The 14,437-nt window shown below is 37.1% G+C and overlaps 1 protein-coding gene across 2 annotated transcripts in view; it reads left to right on the top strand.

Moving 5' to 3' along the window:
- LOC113108453 (fibroblast growth factor 14) overlaps positions 1–14,437 on the top strand; it is a 115,435-nt gene that overhangs the window by 11,849 nt on the left and 89,149 nt on the right. Inside the window, exon 1 of one of the 2 annotated variants that reach the window (XM_026271599.1) lies at positions 3,278–3,378. The exons of the other annotated variant lie outside the window; for it this stretch is intronic. Coding sequence (XP_026127384.1) covers positions 3,309–3,378 — 70 coding nt within the window. The 5' untranslated portion in view covers positions 3,278–3,308. Of the gene's footprint in view, positions 1–3,277; positions 3,379–14,437 lie in introns of those variants that run through there. 2 annotated transcript variants of the gene reach the window in all.

Raw genomic sequence — 14,437 nt, forward strand, 5'->3', positions numbered from 1 at the left:
ATGGTTGCTGCACCCTGTTGAAATCAAACAACTCCTCTGCACCAGCCAGATCTTTTCATCTGTCAGAACTGCTTACAGACTTTCCTCCTTCTCAGCAACCCGTCTGGGTTTCCTTATGTAGTCATCAATGCGAATCAACCGCGAGAAGCTTGATAGTGACTCCTAACCATACGCCACTTCTCCTGTGATACAGACAGCATTGATTTTGGAGTGACCCTCCCCCCACACCACATGTATTTGGCAATTTGCTTTCATTCTTAGGCCAGGCACTCAAACGCAGATGTGAATGTTTGAAAAAATGCCCAAAATGTTGCTGTGGCATGACAGTGGTTGACCTAAAAAAGAGAAAAAAAAAAAAAATTACTGCAGAAAACATTTACGATAATGCCTGCTGTGGTGTCTTGCCCCTTGTTGTGAGAATGCAGCACATGCGTGTCATGCAAAACCTGTGTTACATTTCAGAATGCAACATTGTGCGGAATCACACATTTATGTAAGCGTTACAATTTGCGACACGTGTTTCAGACTTTATAGTGTGTGACGGCTCTAAATTAAATGATTCCTACCAACTCCAAGACCAAGAGCATGGATAGAAGAACCAGACATTCATGGATTTCAGGATAATGTTGGAGTGACGAAAGAGTGTTTCCTCTGAAAGAGAGTTTCCTCTGAAAGAGAGTTTTTCTTCTTTCTACCCATAAAATAGAGGCTTGAAATGATATAATCTCATTATACCATGTATTATTTTACATTATTGTTTTCTTTTGTTGTTTTTTTTTTTGCAAGGATTGCAAAGAGCTTTTTGATATCTCCAGCATGATGCAGTATGCTTTCCTCTCTGCTTGTTTTACTAAGGCAGTTAGCTAAGTTAATGTTTATTTACACTTTTAGCACTTAATACAGGTTCAGATCTTCAGGTGCAACCTAAGGTTTAGAGTCACAATTTTTAAATGACACAATAGTGATAGTTCATGGATCAACTCTGATTGGCTCTCAGTCTTTCATACTTTCCCAGATGTGTACATCACTATAGCACCCCATGTGTTACATGTGTTCTTGTGGGCTGTTCTTAGTACTGGGTTATGAAGGATGCAGCAGACTACCGTGACCTGACATACTTTTTTTTTCAGGGACTGCAATCCAGGTACCCGTTTTGGCTTTTTAAAACACAGAAAGTGTGCTTGGTTTCACTACAACTTTAAATATATGGTCAGGTTTAACACTCCTCCATCACTGGATCATCATTTGACAACTAAATCAAAGCCATAATCAATAGAAAATGATCACAAACACTTTGTGTTTAAAAAAATTTAAGCTCAGCCTTAATTGTGTCAGTGAATAAGACACAGATTTTTGTGTTGAAATAGCCTACTGCATGCAAAAGTCACATTAGTGTTTCAGGATTTCACTACGGTGTGTCAAAGCACGTGTGCCAGCTGACAAGCTGAGGGTATATATATTAAAAAAATGTTTATATATATATATATATAGTTTTTGGTTGTCAAACTGAATGTTATTAAATGTTATTTAGCTCTAACCTAGCCTGTAGCTAGTGCTAGTTTTGCTTGTGTTAGCTGTCAGGCTACCATGCGGTTGACTGTAGTGCTGTTTGGATTGTAAACAGTATGAATAACCTGTGAAAGAGAACAGTTGTCTCTCAGTTTGACTGTATGTGTGTGAGTAGTCTCTCTCTCTGTCTCTCTCCCCTTCTCTTTTTCCAGCAGTCTACTCAGGGATCTGAGCTGCTGGAGGTTGTGCTGTGTAATTTTTGCTGCAGTGCAGCTGACAGTATTGTAACACCGCCTCTTGCAGAATATGTCTGCCTTTTTGCAGCACTGCCTCTAAGCTGTGGAGCAACTCCAAACTGCTTTGTTTAAGAAAAATCGCATTAGTCTTCAAGTTTCGTATTCATCCATCATCATTGACATCCCCTGTGCTTTGTAGCCTTACGTTTACACTTAGATAGCTTTGTCAACATTTTATGCTGAGCTTTAGGAAGTTATTATTTCCAGCATTATTGGCTGCTCAATTTATTCCGCAATTCATTTTGCAGTGTTGAGTAAACTCTTACTATAGTAAATTACCTTGGCATTTTTTTTCTTATGGTAATTGGTAATGATACCATTGCGTATGGCGTCATAGCACAGCTAATTGTAGGCTTATAGATAATTAATTACTATTATTTAGAGGACTGTTAGTGTTTACTCATTTACCCTAGGGGTAATTGAATACTTGCGCTAATAATGATGCTTTCAAACAGAGAGGGGGCCATAGAGAGGAGGAGGAGACTTCCGGAGAGAATGAGAAATAGTTGGAAATAATTGAAGGTGACATTGAACTCTTAAAGAACAGAAGAAAATTAAGAAGTTAAACTTGAATGTTTTTTCCAGGACAAAAGGCAAAATACTAGAAATTGAATAAGTGTATACAATGGCAATTTGCAGGCAACAGGGTCTTAAAAAAGTATCTAATTGGTTATGATGGGTCTGAATAATAATTTTGTTTTAACTTCTAAAAGTATGAACAATTTTGAAATTGTTAGGGTTAGGGTAATTTTTGGTCAACATTTTTCAAATATAGACCAGAAGTGTAAAAAAAAAACTAATATATATATATATATATATATATATATATATATATATATATATATATATATATATATATAAATTAAATGCATTTTTCTAAGTGTGGACAAGTTGTCTAATGATGTTGCACCATCAATGCCCTTTCTGTCAGTGTTTTAAAATCAAATGTTTATCGTGGTTATTATCAATATCACTAAAAAGATGCTGACCCCTTTTGTATCTACATAGTGATTGGCAGGGCTCTTACGCAAGCAACAGTGTTTGACTCATTGGGAGTGAGAATGGCTTGAATAAAATTGGACTCAGAAGGTACAAGCTCACCTTGTCAATAAGAGATGCACTGGACCTATGAAGGCCTCTGTCTGAACCCTGTAACTTTTTTTTTTTTGTACAGCTTTTCGCAGCACTGAACAAGCATTACGTTTCCATGGTGAGACTGCTATTACTGGAAATTGGCAACATGGTCTGGTGTGACCTGTAAGAACAATATCAGGCACAACATAATATCTAAGTGATAGAGATGTACTGTACTGGTAACACTTGACATTTCTCAAAAGGTTATCATTATTCAACAGCATATCAGTGTTTCTAGTGGGCCACCAGTGCCACAGAGCAGCTGCTTACCCCTGAAGAGACCATAAGAGCATGGCTAGCATTCACAAGCTCAATGCTGGCTGCTCAGCCCCGCTGGTGAAGGTTGGTTGATGTTGAGAGGGCTGGAAAATGGAAACTTCAGGGTTGATAGAGATTTTTGAGAAACGCATACGCACTGCAATCAAACATGATGTGCAGGGTAAGTGCAACCTGGTGTGCCTGCTGTTTTGTGTTGTTACCGACAGCTCTGTTCCGGCTTTTAATGCCCCAGTGTTACAAGTCATAATGTAATTTAGACTAGTCAAAACTCCAATCAGATTTCAGTAATGAAATTTGACTAGTAATGGTTCAGATTGATGATATCTATAATGCAATTCTGATGCTAATTCCTGGTCAAGGGATGCATAATTCAATTCTGGCTAGTGAAAATTCCAGGCTCACATATAAAGAATTCAATTTTTACCAATAATATGTTTGCATATGAGTTCCATTGGTTTTCACTTTTAGATATATTTCTTATACATTTTTTTAAAGCAAATGTTTTGTTTAATCATAGAGCTCCACAGTAAAATTGTTATTTAAATAAAGATATTTGCAACTGATTTTTACCAGTAAATATGCAATTCATACAAGTAAAATTATAATTATGAGTTGTAGTTTATAAACATGTTTTTATAAATGTATTTTATGAATTGGTTTTCTTACTAGTTGAACATAAACTATGTAAATGACTGAACTTTTAAGGGAATGAACAAACTAATTTATAATCGAATGGGCAACAGCCTTCAATATACTGTAAAAGTGATTTATAGAAACTGCTCTAGAGGATTGCTGTTAGTCAGAGAAGCAGTGTATGTCTGACGAATATCACACACCACCGCAGATATGCTGATCAAGCATGATTAAAATTTCAGAATCCACAAACAAAATCTGCCATTCCTTCCTCTCTCTCTCTCTCTCGCTCACTTGGGTGTTACAAAGACATGAGTGATTTGAGCAGAACTCTCTTCATTTTCCTCTTCCTCTCTCTGCATGGTTGTAAATAAACAGTGAATCAAAGTGTAAATCATGTGCAGTCACATAAAAATATCGGGGAAGACAGACATCAGTAGCTAGTGCCAGACAGACTAAACTAAACTAATCGCTGCATTGCAGATAATAAAAATGGAAGGTCATGTTTTTAACTTAGCATTACTTCTTTCTTTTATTATTGCCTTTGTAGGGAGGATGATACGATTATGCATTCACTGCGTCTGGCATCCCCTCACATCCTCCTTACCTGTCTGGAGGGTGAGATGAGTGAGTCTCATTAGAGGTGCTCCTGAGAGAAGGGCAGACCCTGGTGCTGCAGGGTTGCAGGGCTGCCAGCTCTCTGGACACACATTCTGATCTCACCGTTACTCACACTGATTCGGTCATTAGCCATTTTGCTGCTCTTTAAGGTCCTGATACACTCAAAGTTCTTCTTTGTTTATGAATATAGAAGTGTTTAATAGTAGTACTGATTGCAAATGTTGACAAAATGTTAATATTGTCATTCTAAAAATTTGTGCCGAATTTTGTGGAAAGTCTGCTTGGACAAACTGATTTGAACCACAGAAATAATTTTCATCACACCTATTTGTTCTATTTTATTTCCCTTGAAATATATTGGGTCCTAAAGTCCTGCATGGGTCATGTTTTGTAAACTCGCATCTGCAGTACTTAAAAGAAAACCCAACCTTTTATCCAACAGCAGCACTAATTTAATTCCATACCTGATCTGACCAATTTGACATAAAGACCTCAACCTGAACTGCACCCACACACCAGATACATCAGGTAGACAAAAAAATAATCTTATACGTTGCAATCAGGGCTTGACATTAACACCCGCCAAATGCGGGTGGATTTTGCTCGTGGCAGGTATCACAGTGACTCCAACTAGCTACTTTGGCGAGTTGAATAATTGTAGCATTTTTAAAAAGCATCTGAAATAAGCCATATTGCAGTGTGACACTACGACACTACAACTCCCATGAGTATTACATGCACACAGTGTTGCCTTGCGCTTACACACTCGTGACAGAAACGAAGAGACAGCTATCAATTTCTTGTCAACCCATCCCTCTACATTGCGACTAAATCACATGCATATGCGATTAAATCTTCATTCTGGCGACTAAATGATTTCTAATATTAGCCAATGGATAATAAATTCTCAGATTTTACTCGCCAGTGTGTGAGTTGTAGGCTAAGTTTAGCTCAGATATATTTTCAAAAGTGAACACTCTGACTCTGTCTGAGGCCTTCAGAGTTTCAATCTCCGTCAAGCGATCTGTGATATTTCTCAGATCATCTCAATGGATACGCAGCGCAGCTCTACTGAATGTACCATAAACTCTGATGTTAAGGCACACAAATCGCCATCGCTTTCTCTCACACACACAAAGAGAGAGAGAGAAAGAGAGAGAGAGCATAGACATGCTACATTGTTGCAGAATGTTATTTTTGTGGATTCACTCTGCATTTGTCTATATAGCCAGTGGTTCTCTAGCAGGATGAAAAATCTTTGAAACTTTTATTCAAATTTGGAATATAGGCCTATCCAGAAAGTCATCAAAATGTACTCCCTTTATAATCAAGATGTCAATCACTACAGTCAATGAGCATGATTTGGAATGTTGCAAATTGCATTGTAAATAGTAAATTGAAAATAGAATTGTAAATAGAAACCTCTGAAGGTCTTCAGACTACAGATCATGAAAACTAATAAGCACTGTTTGAAAACAGCTGCCTATCAGTGGGACTGATCTGAGTCAAAATAGTCATGGCTATTGGATCCGCTCTCTGCCTGTGCCTATTTATTGCCTGATCTGCACCCGCACAGCAAATAATAACAGCCGTTACTGCCGTTAAATATTAGCAGTTCTTTAGATTCATACTATCGCTCTGCAGTCTGTTTCATAGTTGTAGGAAGTCATCTAACCATTTAATTTTCAGCTTGCTCTTCACACAACATTGTGGCTTCAGTGAGATGAATATTGAGCATCAGTCAAATGGACTTTTTTAAATGATACTTATAATGTGTTGTTTGTCATTTTTGCAGCAGATTGGCTGATTTAAATGTTGTTTGAGCTCGAGCCCCATCCTAACTTTAAAATCTTACTGGTTGATGCGAATGTTGTTTTCGAAACTAACAAAGCATGTTTATGCAAAAACAAAAACAAAAAAAATCTTCTATGCTAAATCATGTTCATGATTTTATTTCACATCTCAGACAGTGCATCACATTAACATCAAAAGAGGAAGTGTTCCTCTCTCTCATGACTAAAAAGAGCCCATTAGGACAGTCTTTGAGGGCTTTTGGATGTAGTCCATGCTCGAGGAGCCACATGACTTGCTCATTAGCAGTGAGTCTTTCTCCACACTACCTTATTAAAGTCCAAATTTACACTGTTTATTTTCTTAATGCACATTCCTAGTCTTATTTTGAATTATTCATTGCTTTTGATTCAAAGAAGAAAAAAAATGGTTGCAATTTTTATCAAAATGTAATAACTTGGTCTTCCTTTGAAATTACTTTAACATTGTTCTTACAATTTGAAATGACGATTTGTTTAACTATAGGAGAATATTTACGTGCATTGTCCCCCAAGGTTATGGCACACATTGAAAGGGACGTCAGATGTCAGATTGGCACCCCACTGCGTAACGCTCGTTCAACAAACATAAGATAGGTCGTCACTACACCTCCTCCATCTATCTTGGTCGTGATGTGTGAAAAGCTTCATAATAATGGCCATCTAAATATAGTTGGCTCTCTTAAAGGTGGCATAGCAACAGAGTTGGGATCCATTGACTAAAGAAACTGAACTTCAGAACTGCCTTTTGAAATCTGTTTGAATAGAGTGATCTTGACTCACCGTCTTTGTCTTGTTTAGATGTTATAAATTAAAGAGTTATGTAAAAAGCTGTGAAAGAATGGATGCGTGCTTGTTTCTGTGAAGATGCTTGGTATGTTGATAAGAGAAGACTTTAATACAATGCCTGAATATTGGACCCTAACTTGTTCAAAGTCAACATCAAGTGGTATTCAAGTCAAGTCAAGTCACCTTTATTTATATAGCGCTTTAAAAAAAATACATTGTGACAAAGCAACTGGACAACATTCATTAGGAAAGCAGTGTGTCAATAATGCAAAATTATAGTTAAAGGCAGTTCATCATTGAATTCAGTGATGTCATCTCTGTTCAGTTAAATAGTGTCTGTGAATTTATTTGCAATCAAGTCAACGATATCACTGTAGATGAAGTGACCCCAACTAAGCAAGCCAGAGGCGACAGCGGCAAGGAACCGAAACTCCATCGGTGACAGAATGGAGAAAAAAACCTTGGGAGAAACCAGGCTCAGTTGGGGGCCAGTTCTCCTCTGACCAGACGAAACGAGTAGTTCAATTCCAGGCTGCAGCTAAGTCGGATTTTGCAGAAGAATCATCTGTTTCCTGTGGTCTTAGCCTGGTGGTCCTCTGAGACAAGGTCTTTACAGGGGATCTGTATCTGGGGCTCTAGTTGTCCTGGTCTCCGCTGTCTTTCAGGGCAGTAGAGGTCCTTTCTAGGTGCTGATCCACCATCTGGTCTGGATACGTACTGGATCCGGGTGACTGCAGTGACCCTCTGATCTGGATACAGACTGGATCTGGTGGCTACGGTGACCTCGGAATAAGAGAGAAACAGACTAATATTAGCGTAGATGCCATTCTTCTAATGATGTAGCAAGTACATTGGGTGTCATGGGAAGTGTTCCCTGGTTCCGGTTTACATAATTAATGCAGCCTAAAAATCCTTTAACGGATTTGGATATTAAAAGCATATTAGTATGTTATGTGTAAACCAGATTAAAGAGATGATTAAAATCTTTAATCTAGATTTAAACTGCAAGAGTGTGTCTGCCTCCTGAACAATGTTAGGTAGGTTATTACAGAGTTTAGGTGCCAAATAGGAAAAGGATCTGCCGCCCACAGTTGATTTTGATATTCTAGGTATTATCAAATTGCCTGAGTTTTGAGAACGTAGCGGACATAGAGGATTATAATGTAAAAGGAGCTCATTCAAATACTGAGGTCCATTCAGGGCTTTATAAGTAATAAGCAATATTTTAAAATCTATATAATGTTTGATAGGGAGCCAGTGCAGTGTGGACAGGACCGGGCTAATATGGTCATACTTCCTGGTTCTAGTAAGAACTCTTGCTGCTTTATTTTGGACTAGCTGTAGTTTGTTTACTAAGCATGCAGAACAACCACCCAATAAAGCATTACAATAATCTAACTTTGAGGACATAAATGCATGGATTAACATTTCTGCATTTGACATTGAGAGCATAGGCCATAATTTAGATATATTTTTGAGATGGAAAAATGCAGTTTTACAAATGCTAGAAACGTGGCTTTCTAAGGAAAGATTGCGATCAAATAGCACACCTAGGTTCCTAACAGATGACAAAGAACTGACAGAGCAACCATCAAGTCTTAGACAGTGTTCTAGGTTATTACAAGCAGAGTTTTTAGGTCCTTTAATTAACACCTCTGTTTTTTCAGAATTTAGCAGTAAGAAATTACTCATCATCCAGTTTTTTATATTGACTATGAATTCCATTAGTTTTTCAAATTGGTGTGTTTCACCGGGCCGCGAAGAAATATAGAGCTGAGTATCATCAGCATAACAGTGAAAGCTAACACCATGTTTCCTGATGACATCTCCCAAGGGTAACATATAAAGCGTGAAGAGTAGCGGTCAATTGTGTCAAACGCAGCACTAAGATCCAATAAAACTAATAGAGAGATACACCCACGATCAGATGATAAGAGCAAATCATTTGTAACTCTAAGGAGAGCAGTCTCAGTACTATGATATGGTCTAAATCCTGACTGGAAATCCTCACATATACCATTTTTCTCTAAGAAGGAATATAATTGTGAGGATACCACCTTTTCTTGTATCTTGGACAGAAAAGGGAGATTCGAGATTGGTCTATAATTAACTAGTTTTTTGGGGTAAAGTTTTGGTTTTTTGATGAGAGGCTTAATAAGACATATCCTAATGACATATCCTAATGACAATGAGGAATTAATAATAGTCAGAAGAGGATCTATGACTTCTGGAAGCACCTCTTTTAGGAGCTTAGATGGTATAGGGTCTAACATACATGTTGTTAAATGGTGTCAAACTGTTTTCCTTAACCTTTCTTAAGCGTAAAGGAGCAACTGTTTTTAAAGTGCATAGTCAGTAGTTTCTGTTACATCGTCAAGTTGTGCTGAGGTTTTGGATATGCTAAGGAATTTGGATACGTCAGGAAGATAACTTAAAAAGCAGTTTTTTGTTGTAGAAGTGATGGTTCTTCCATACTTGTAACAAGAAGTAGAATTTACAATTTTGGCTATATGAAGTTTGCACAAAACTAAATAATGATCTGAAATATCATCACTTGGCTGCATAATTTCAACACTATCAACATCAATTCCATGTGACAGTATTAAATCTAGAGTATGATTTCGACAATGAGTAGGTCCTGACAAAAGAGGTCAGAATGTCTATAAATGCTGATCCCAATGCATCTTTTTCATTATCAACATGGATATTAAAATCACCAACTATTAAAACTTTATCTGCAGCCAGAACTAACTTGGATGTAAAATCACCAAACTCTTCAATAAAGTCTGTATGGTGCCCTGGTGGCCTGTATACAGTAGCCAGTACAAACATAACAGGGGATTTATCATTAGCATTTGTTTCTCTGGATAATGTTATATGAAGCACCATTACTTCAAACGAGTTATACTTGAAGCCTGCCCTCTGAGAAATCCTGAAAACGTTGTTATAAATTGAAGCAACACCTCCCCCTTTGCCTTTTATATGCGGCTCATGTTTATAACAGTAATCATGGGGGGTGGACTCATTTAAAATAATGTAATCATCAGGTTTTAGCCAGGTTTCTGTCAAACAGAGCACATCTAGATTATAATCAGTGATCACATTATTTACAAAAAGTGTTTTCATAGAAAGGGATCTGATATTCAATAAGCCAAGCTTTATCATTTGTTTATCCGTATTGCATCTGTTTTTTATTTGTTGAACCTCAATTAAATTGTTAATCTTAACTTGGTTTGGATGTTTTTTGTATTTTCTAGTTCGGGGAACAGACACAGTCTCTATAGTGTGATATCTAGGTGAAAGAGTCTCTATGTGCTGAGAATTAGTTGACCTCTGTCAACAGACGGTTGGTTTAGCCAGTCTGTCTGCTTCCTGACCTGGGCCCCAGTTAGTCAAGTATAAACACTGAGACTACCTATTGTATGCTACTTATGTTATGAGGATATTCAGCAAGAAATGTTTTTATAGTTTTCAAATATAAACAACATTTTAATTTGAATGGAAATGTAGATAGACTACTAGGAACACAAAAGAGATAAATACATCCACACCAATAGGTGTCAGTATAAAATATACAGTTGCCATTAAACTCAAGAAACTATAATCTGCTCTCTCTCCTATTTAGAAAGTTCATATTACTCTGTGTTTGTCTCAGATCTCCACTTTATTTGCCGGGCATTCCAAGTCACAATTACTGTTTCTCACAGAGGAATCTGTGCACAATTAGTTGCAACTTTGCATGTTTTTGTAATTTTTCACCTTTGCTGTCTCATCTGGAACATTGTATTATTTTAAATCAAATAGCAGCAGTTAATGAGATGTCACACTTGCCTCAAGAGGAGGTCTGCTTCTCTGGTAGGTGAAGGCGTTATGTGGTACAGCTAAAAAGATTCTGAACTTTATCAAGGGTTCTTGTCTTCTGTTAAAGGTTGGAGATTTAAAACTGAGTAATTATCATCTTTCAACATCCTCTCGTACAGGCATTTAACCTGTTGCACTTACTAGCTTTCCCAAAGGGGAACTGATGTAGAAATTGTTTTAATGTCTTCCATGAGTGGGCAAAGCAGCTGCTACATGATTCATCATTCTTTTTAGGAACGGCAAGAAAAAGGCAAAGAGGAGGATAGTGAGGATTGCATGGGAAAGATCAGTTTTGTTCACAGATTGAAGAGATGGTCTGTTTGCTGGTGCTGTGAGTTTTTTTTTTAAGTACTAGTGGACAGTTTTAAAAGAGATAGTTCCTCTACTCACTCTTAGGCTTGAAAAAAGTTCAAATGATTTTCATGTCTTTGAGTAAATGTATTGGCTCTTCCAAAGCCAGTCTGGTCCAATTCATTAAAAAAAAAAACTCTGTATGTATGAATCAATTCAAAAGAATCACAAGACTCACTGAATCGGTTGTAGCAGTTCTCCACTTAATAAACACCAAGCTCTTTTCTGTGTTGTCTGTACTTATTTTTCATGGCAACTTAAATCAATACTAAAAAGTAAGATTAAAATGTAGTTTATATACATAATTCAGTTCTATATTTAATTCTAGATATTTAGATTTTTTGTTTTGTTTTGTATACACAGTAGTTGGAGGAAAAAGGTACTAAGAATCATCACTTTTTGGACCACCTACAACATATGGGTTTCAAACAATCTGAGGCTCAGTATATGATGACAGAATTGTCATTTTGGGTTAACCATCCCTTTACACATTTAACACCGTTCCTTGCGGTGCCACAGTATGCCAGGTTCTCAAAGTGTTGTGAATCAGATAGAGGAAGGAGAGGGTGAAACAGACAGAGCGACATGTTATGTCAAGTGAAGGGTCAATGTTTGAAAGAGAAAGAGGCCTCTAACAGATAAAAAGAAAGACATGAAAAAGAGACAGAGGGGGGTTTTGTTCAAAGTTCCGGATCAATGAACCAGGCAGCTAAATATTTCCTACTAATGTCTTTTATAGCTCAGAGGACTGGTAGCTCTAAATGTGCAAAAGAGGAAAATGTCAATGATATATCCATGAAGAAATTCCAGTTAAAAACTTGACTTAACAAAGTTTCTTATGTAATATTCACATAGCCCTGGGTAACATGAAAGTAAGGAACCATTCATTTATGAAATGACTGTAGAGGCTAATAAATTACCTCTATAAGTTATCCACTATTATTACTGTAATTCACTGATTTAATTTATACAAAGGAAGCCAGCTGGTCTCATGAGACTGTGGGCAGTGCTCAAAGTTGCCGCATCCATTATTCCCCTCTGGAGATTCAAAAGTGATCGTTTTACCCAACGCAGCAGCATTTCCTATAGAAGGCTCAAGGAAGGGATCTGGAAGTAATTAAGTTACCGGTCATTGTTGGGTTGACTAAGCAGATGCTGAAACAGCAGCTCCCAATGCACCAAGATTTCCCACCAAAAAGTGGAATCACATTTCTTTAACTTTACATAGCATGCAGTTTTGAAAGTTTAGGTTGCGGTATTCATTAATTATTGGTGGGGCTTGCTAAGGCAGACTGTCCATACTTGGGGTTGTGTGTTTTAGGATTGTTAGTATGACCTCAAAATAAGGAAAGTTGTGCTCTTTGTTTTCAAAGTGCTTGGACAACAGAACAGGTGAAAATATACTGAAGAATTTCGCACCTTTTTATTCAGCAGTATTTTTTTTTTTACTTTGTATATAGATATGAAAATAAACTGGATAAATAAGCTCAGACTGCTCATTTGTGCACCGACATGGTTCACAGCTGTTAATACACAACTTTTTAGTTCGACTAAATGTAATACTGTGTAAGATTTTAATTCAAATGGAATGCATAAATCTAGTCTATCACTACCGTTTCATAGTAAAATGCAAAACTGACATTTTATTCACCTCTGATGCACTTCACTCGGCAGCAACAAATCTGTCAAACAAAAAAGCAAATCTAAGCTTTGTTTTTTTTCGTGTGCTAAAAAATAATTTTATTTTTATTTAATACCCTTTTTTGTTTATTTAATATTTTTTTTTAAAAATGTAATAGTATTATCAAGTTTTATTTGTCATGTAGTTTATTTTATTAAAAAAATTTAATTAAGTGCAATAATAGTATTATTACTATTATTTTATTATTGTTGTATTACTATTATATTATTAATCTCTAATGCTTTCAAGAGAACCAGACAGAAAAATTTATGTGCACCCCATCAATCTATCTATCTGTCCGTCCGTCCCTGTCTGTCTATTACATTTTAAGCTATTTTTCTCTTGAATTCGTTTTGTGGACACCCTAGCATCCTCTTAGAGTCTCCTGGGGGTTCCCGGACCCCAGTTTGAAAACCCCACATCAACAGGACACTCTTTTTAGCTCACATTGCGTGTCTGCTGATTTACACCTACAGATCAGCAAAGACATTTTTCAGGCAAATGTAATGAAACCTAAGCTAAGTGTGTGGTGCAGCACTCCACAAGAGGATTCAGTTATACAGATAGTATTTATTTATTGAATGTGTCGATTTTTTTTAACACTTCTTTTACATGTGGTATCTGGTAAAACCCACAAGCACACAAAGCACTTTTCACTGTGGTGTAATGTTCCTGTATCAAATGTCAGTGTGTTTACAGAGGACTGCTCTACTGGCTTTAAAAGAGGGGGGGATCTGTTTGTGGCTGGCTGTGCTTCCTCTCAATCTATCGGCCTGTATCCTTTTTCCCTGCGAGAGCAACATCTCAACACTGGACCTGCCTGGAAAGGCAGGTGTCAGTAGAACCCGATCCCCTCAGGGAGTATAAACCCGTGATTCTGCATGCCAGTGTCTTGTTGAATCCCTTAAGATGACCTCCCTCTGTCCTTCAGCAGTTCTGAGTGGGTAGGAAGTTGAGAGAATGAGACAAGAAGGAAAAAAACTCTTATCTCTCAGAAACCGAATCCTTTGATAACACTGACAAATGGATGTTGGGGTATGGATGGATCTCTGGTGAAGAGGAAGCAAAAGTTTGGAGTAAAGGATGGACAAGTCAGACAGCGTAATAGAATGAGCCTTTTCTATTCTGGGTTTAATACAAGTTAAGCTTGAAAAAGTTGTAGAATTGGCATTAAACAGAAAAGGTTAGTGTAAAAAAAATGTCATACTAAAATTATGTTAACATACATTTTACACTTTGGTGTAAAAAGCTTGACATATATATGATGTGATCACTTTGAATTCTAACTATGACCAAATTATTATTCAGTGAATTTGTTGAACAATCTGAGAGCCTCAGATTTGCATAATTTGCTGCTATTAGAATGCTGTTTGTGTGTGAACAATGTCTAATTATAGAAAGATTCTGGTGTGTCCTTGAAGTACATGACTGCTGAGGTGGCTGTAGTCTGCTGC

Source organism: Carassius auratus, chromosome 9 (assembly GCF_003368295.1).
Source record: "Carassius auratus strain Wakin chromosome 9, ASM336829v1, whole genome shotgun sequence".
Lineage (NCBI taxonomy): Eukaryota > Metazoa > Chordata > Actinopteri > Cypriniformes > Cyprinidae > Carassius > Carassius auratus.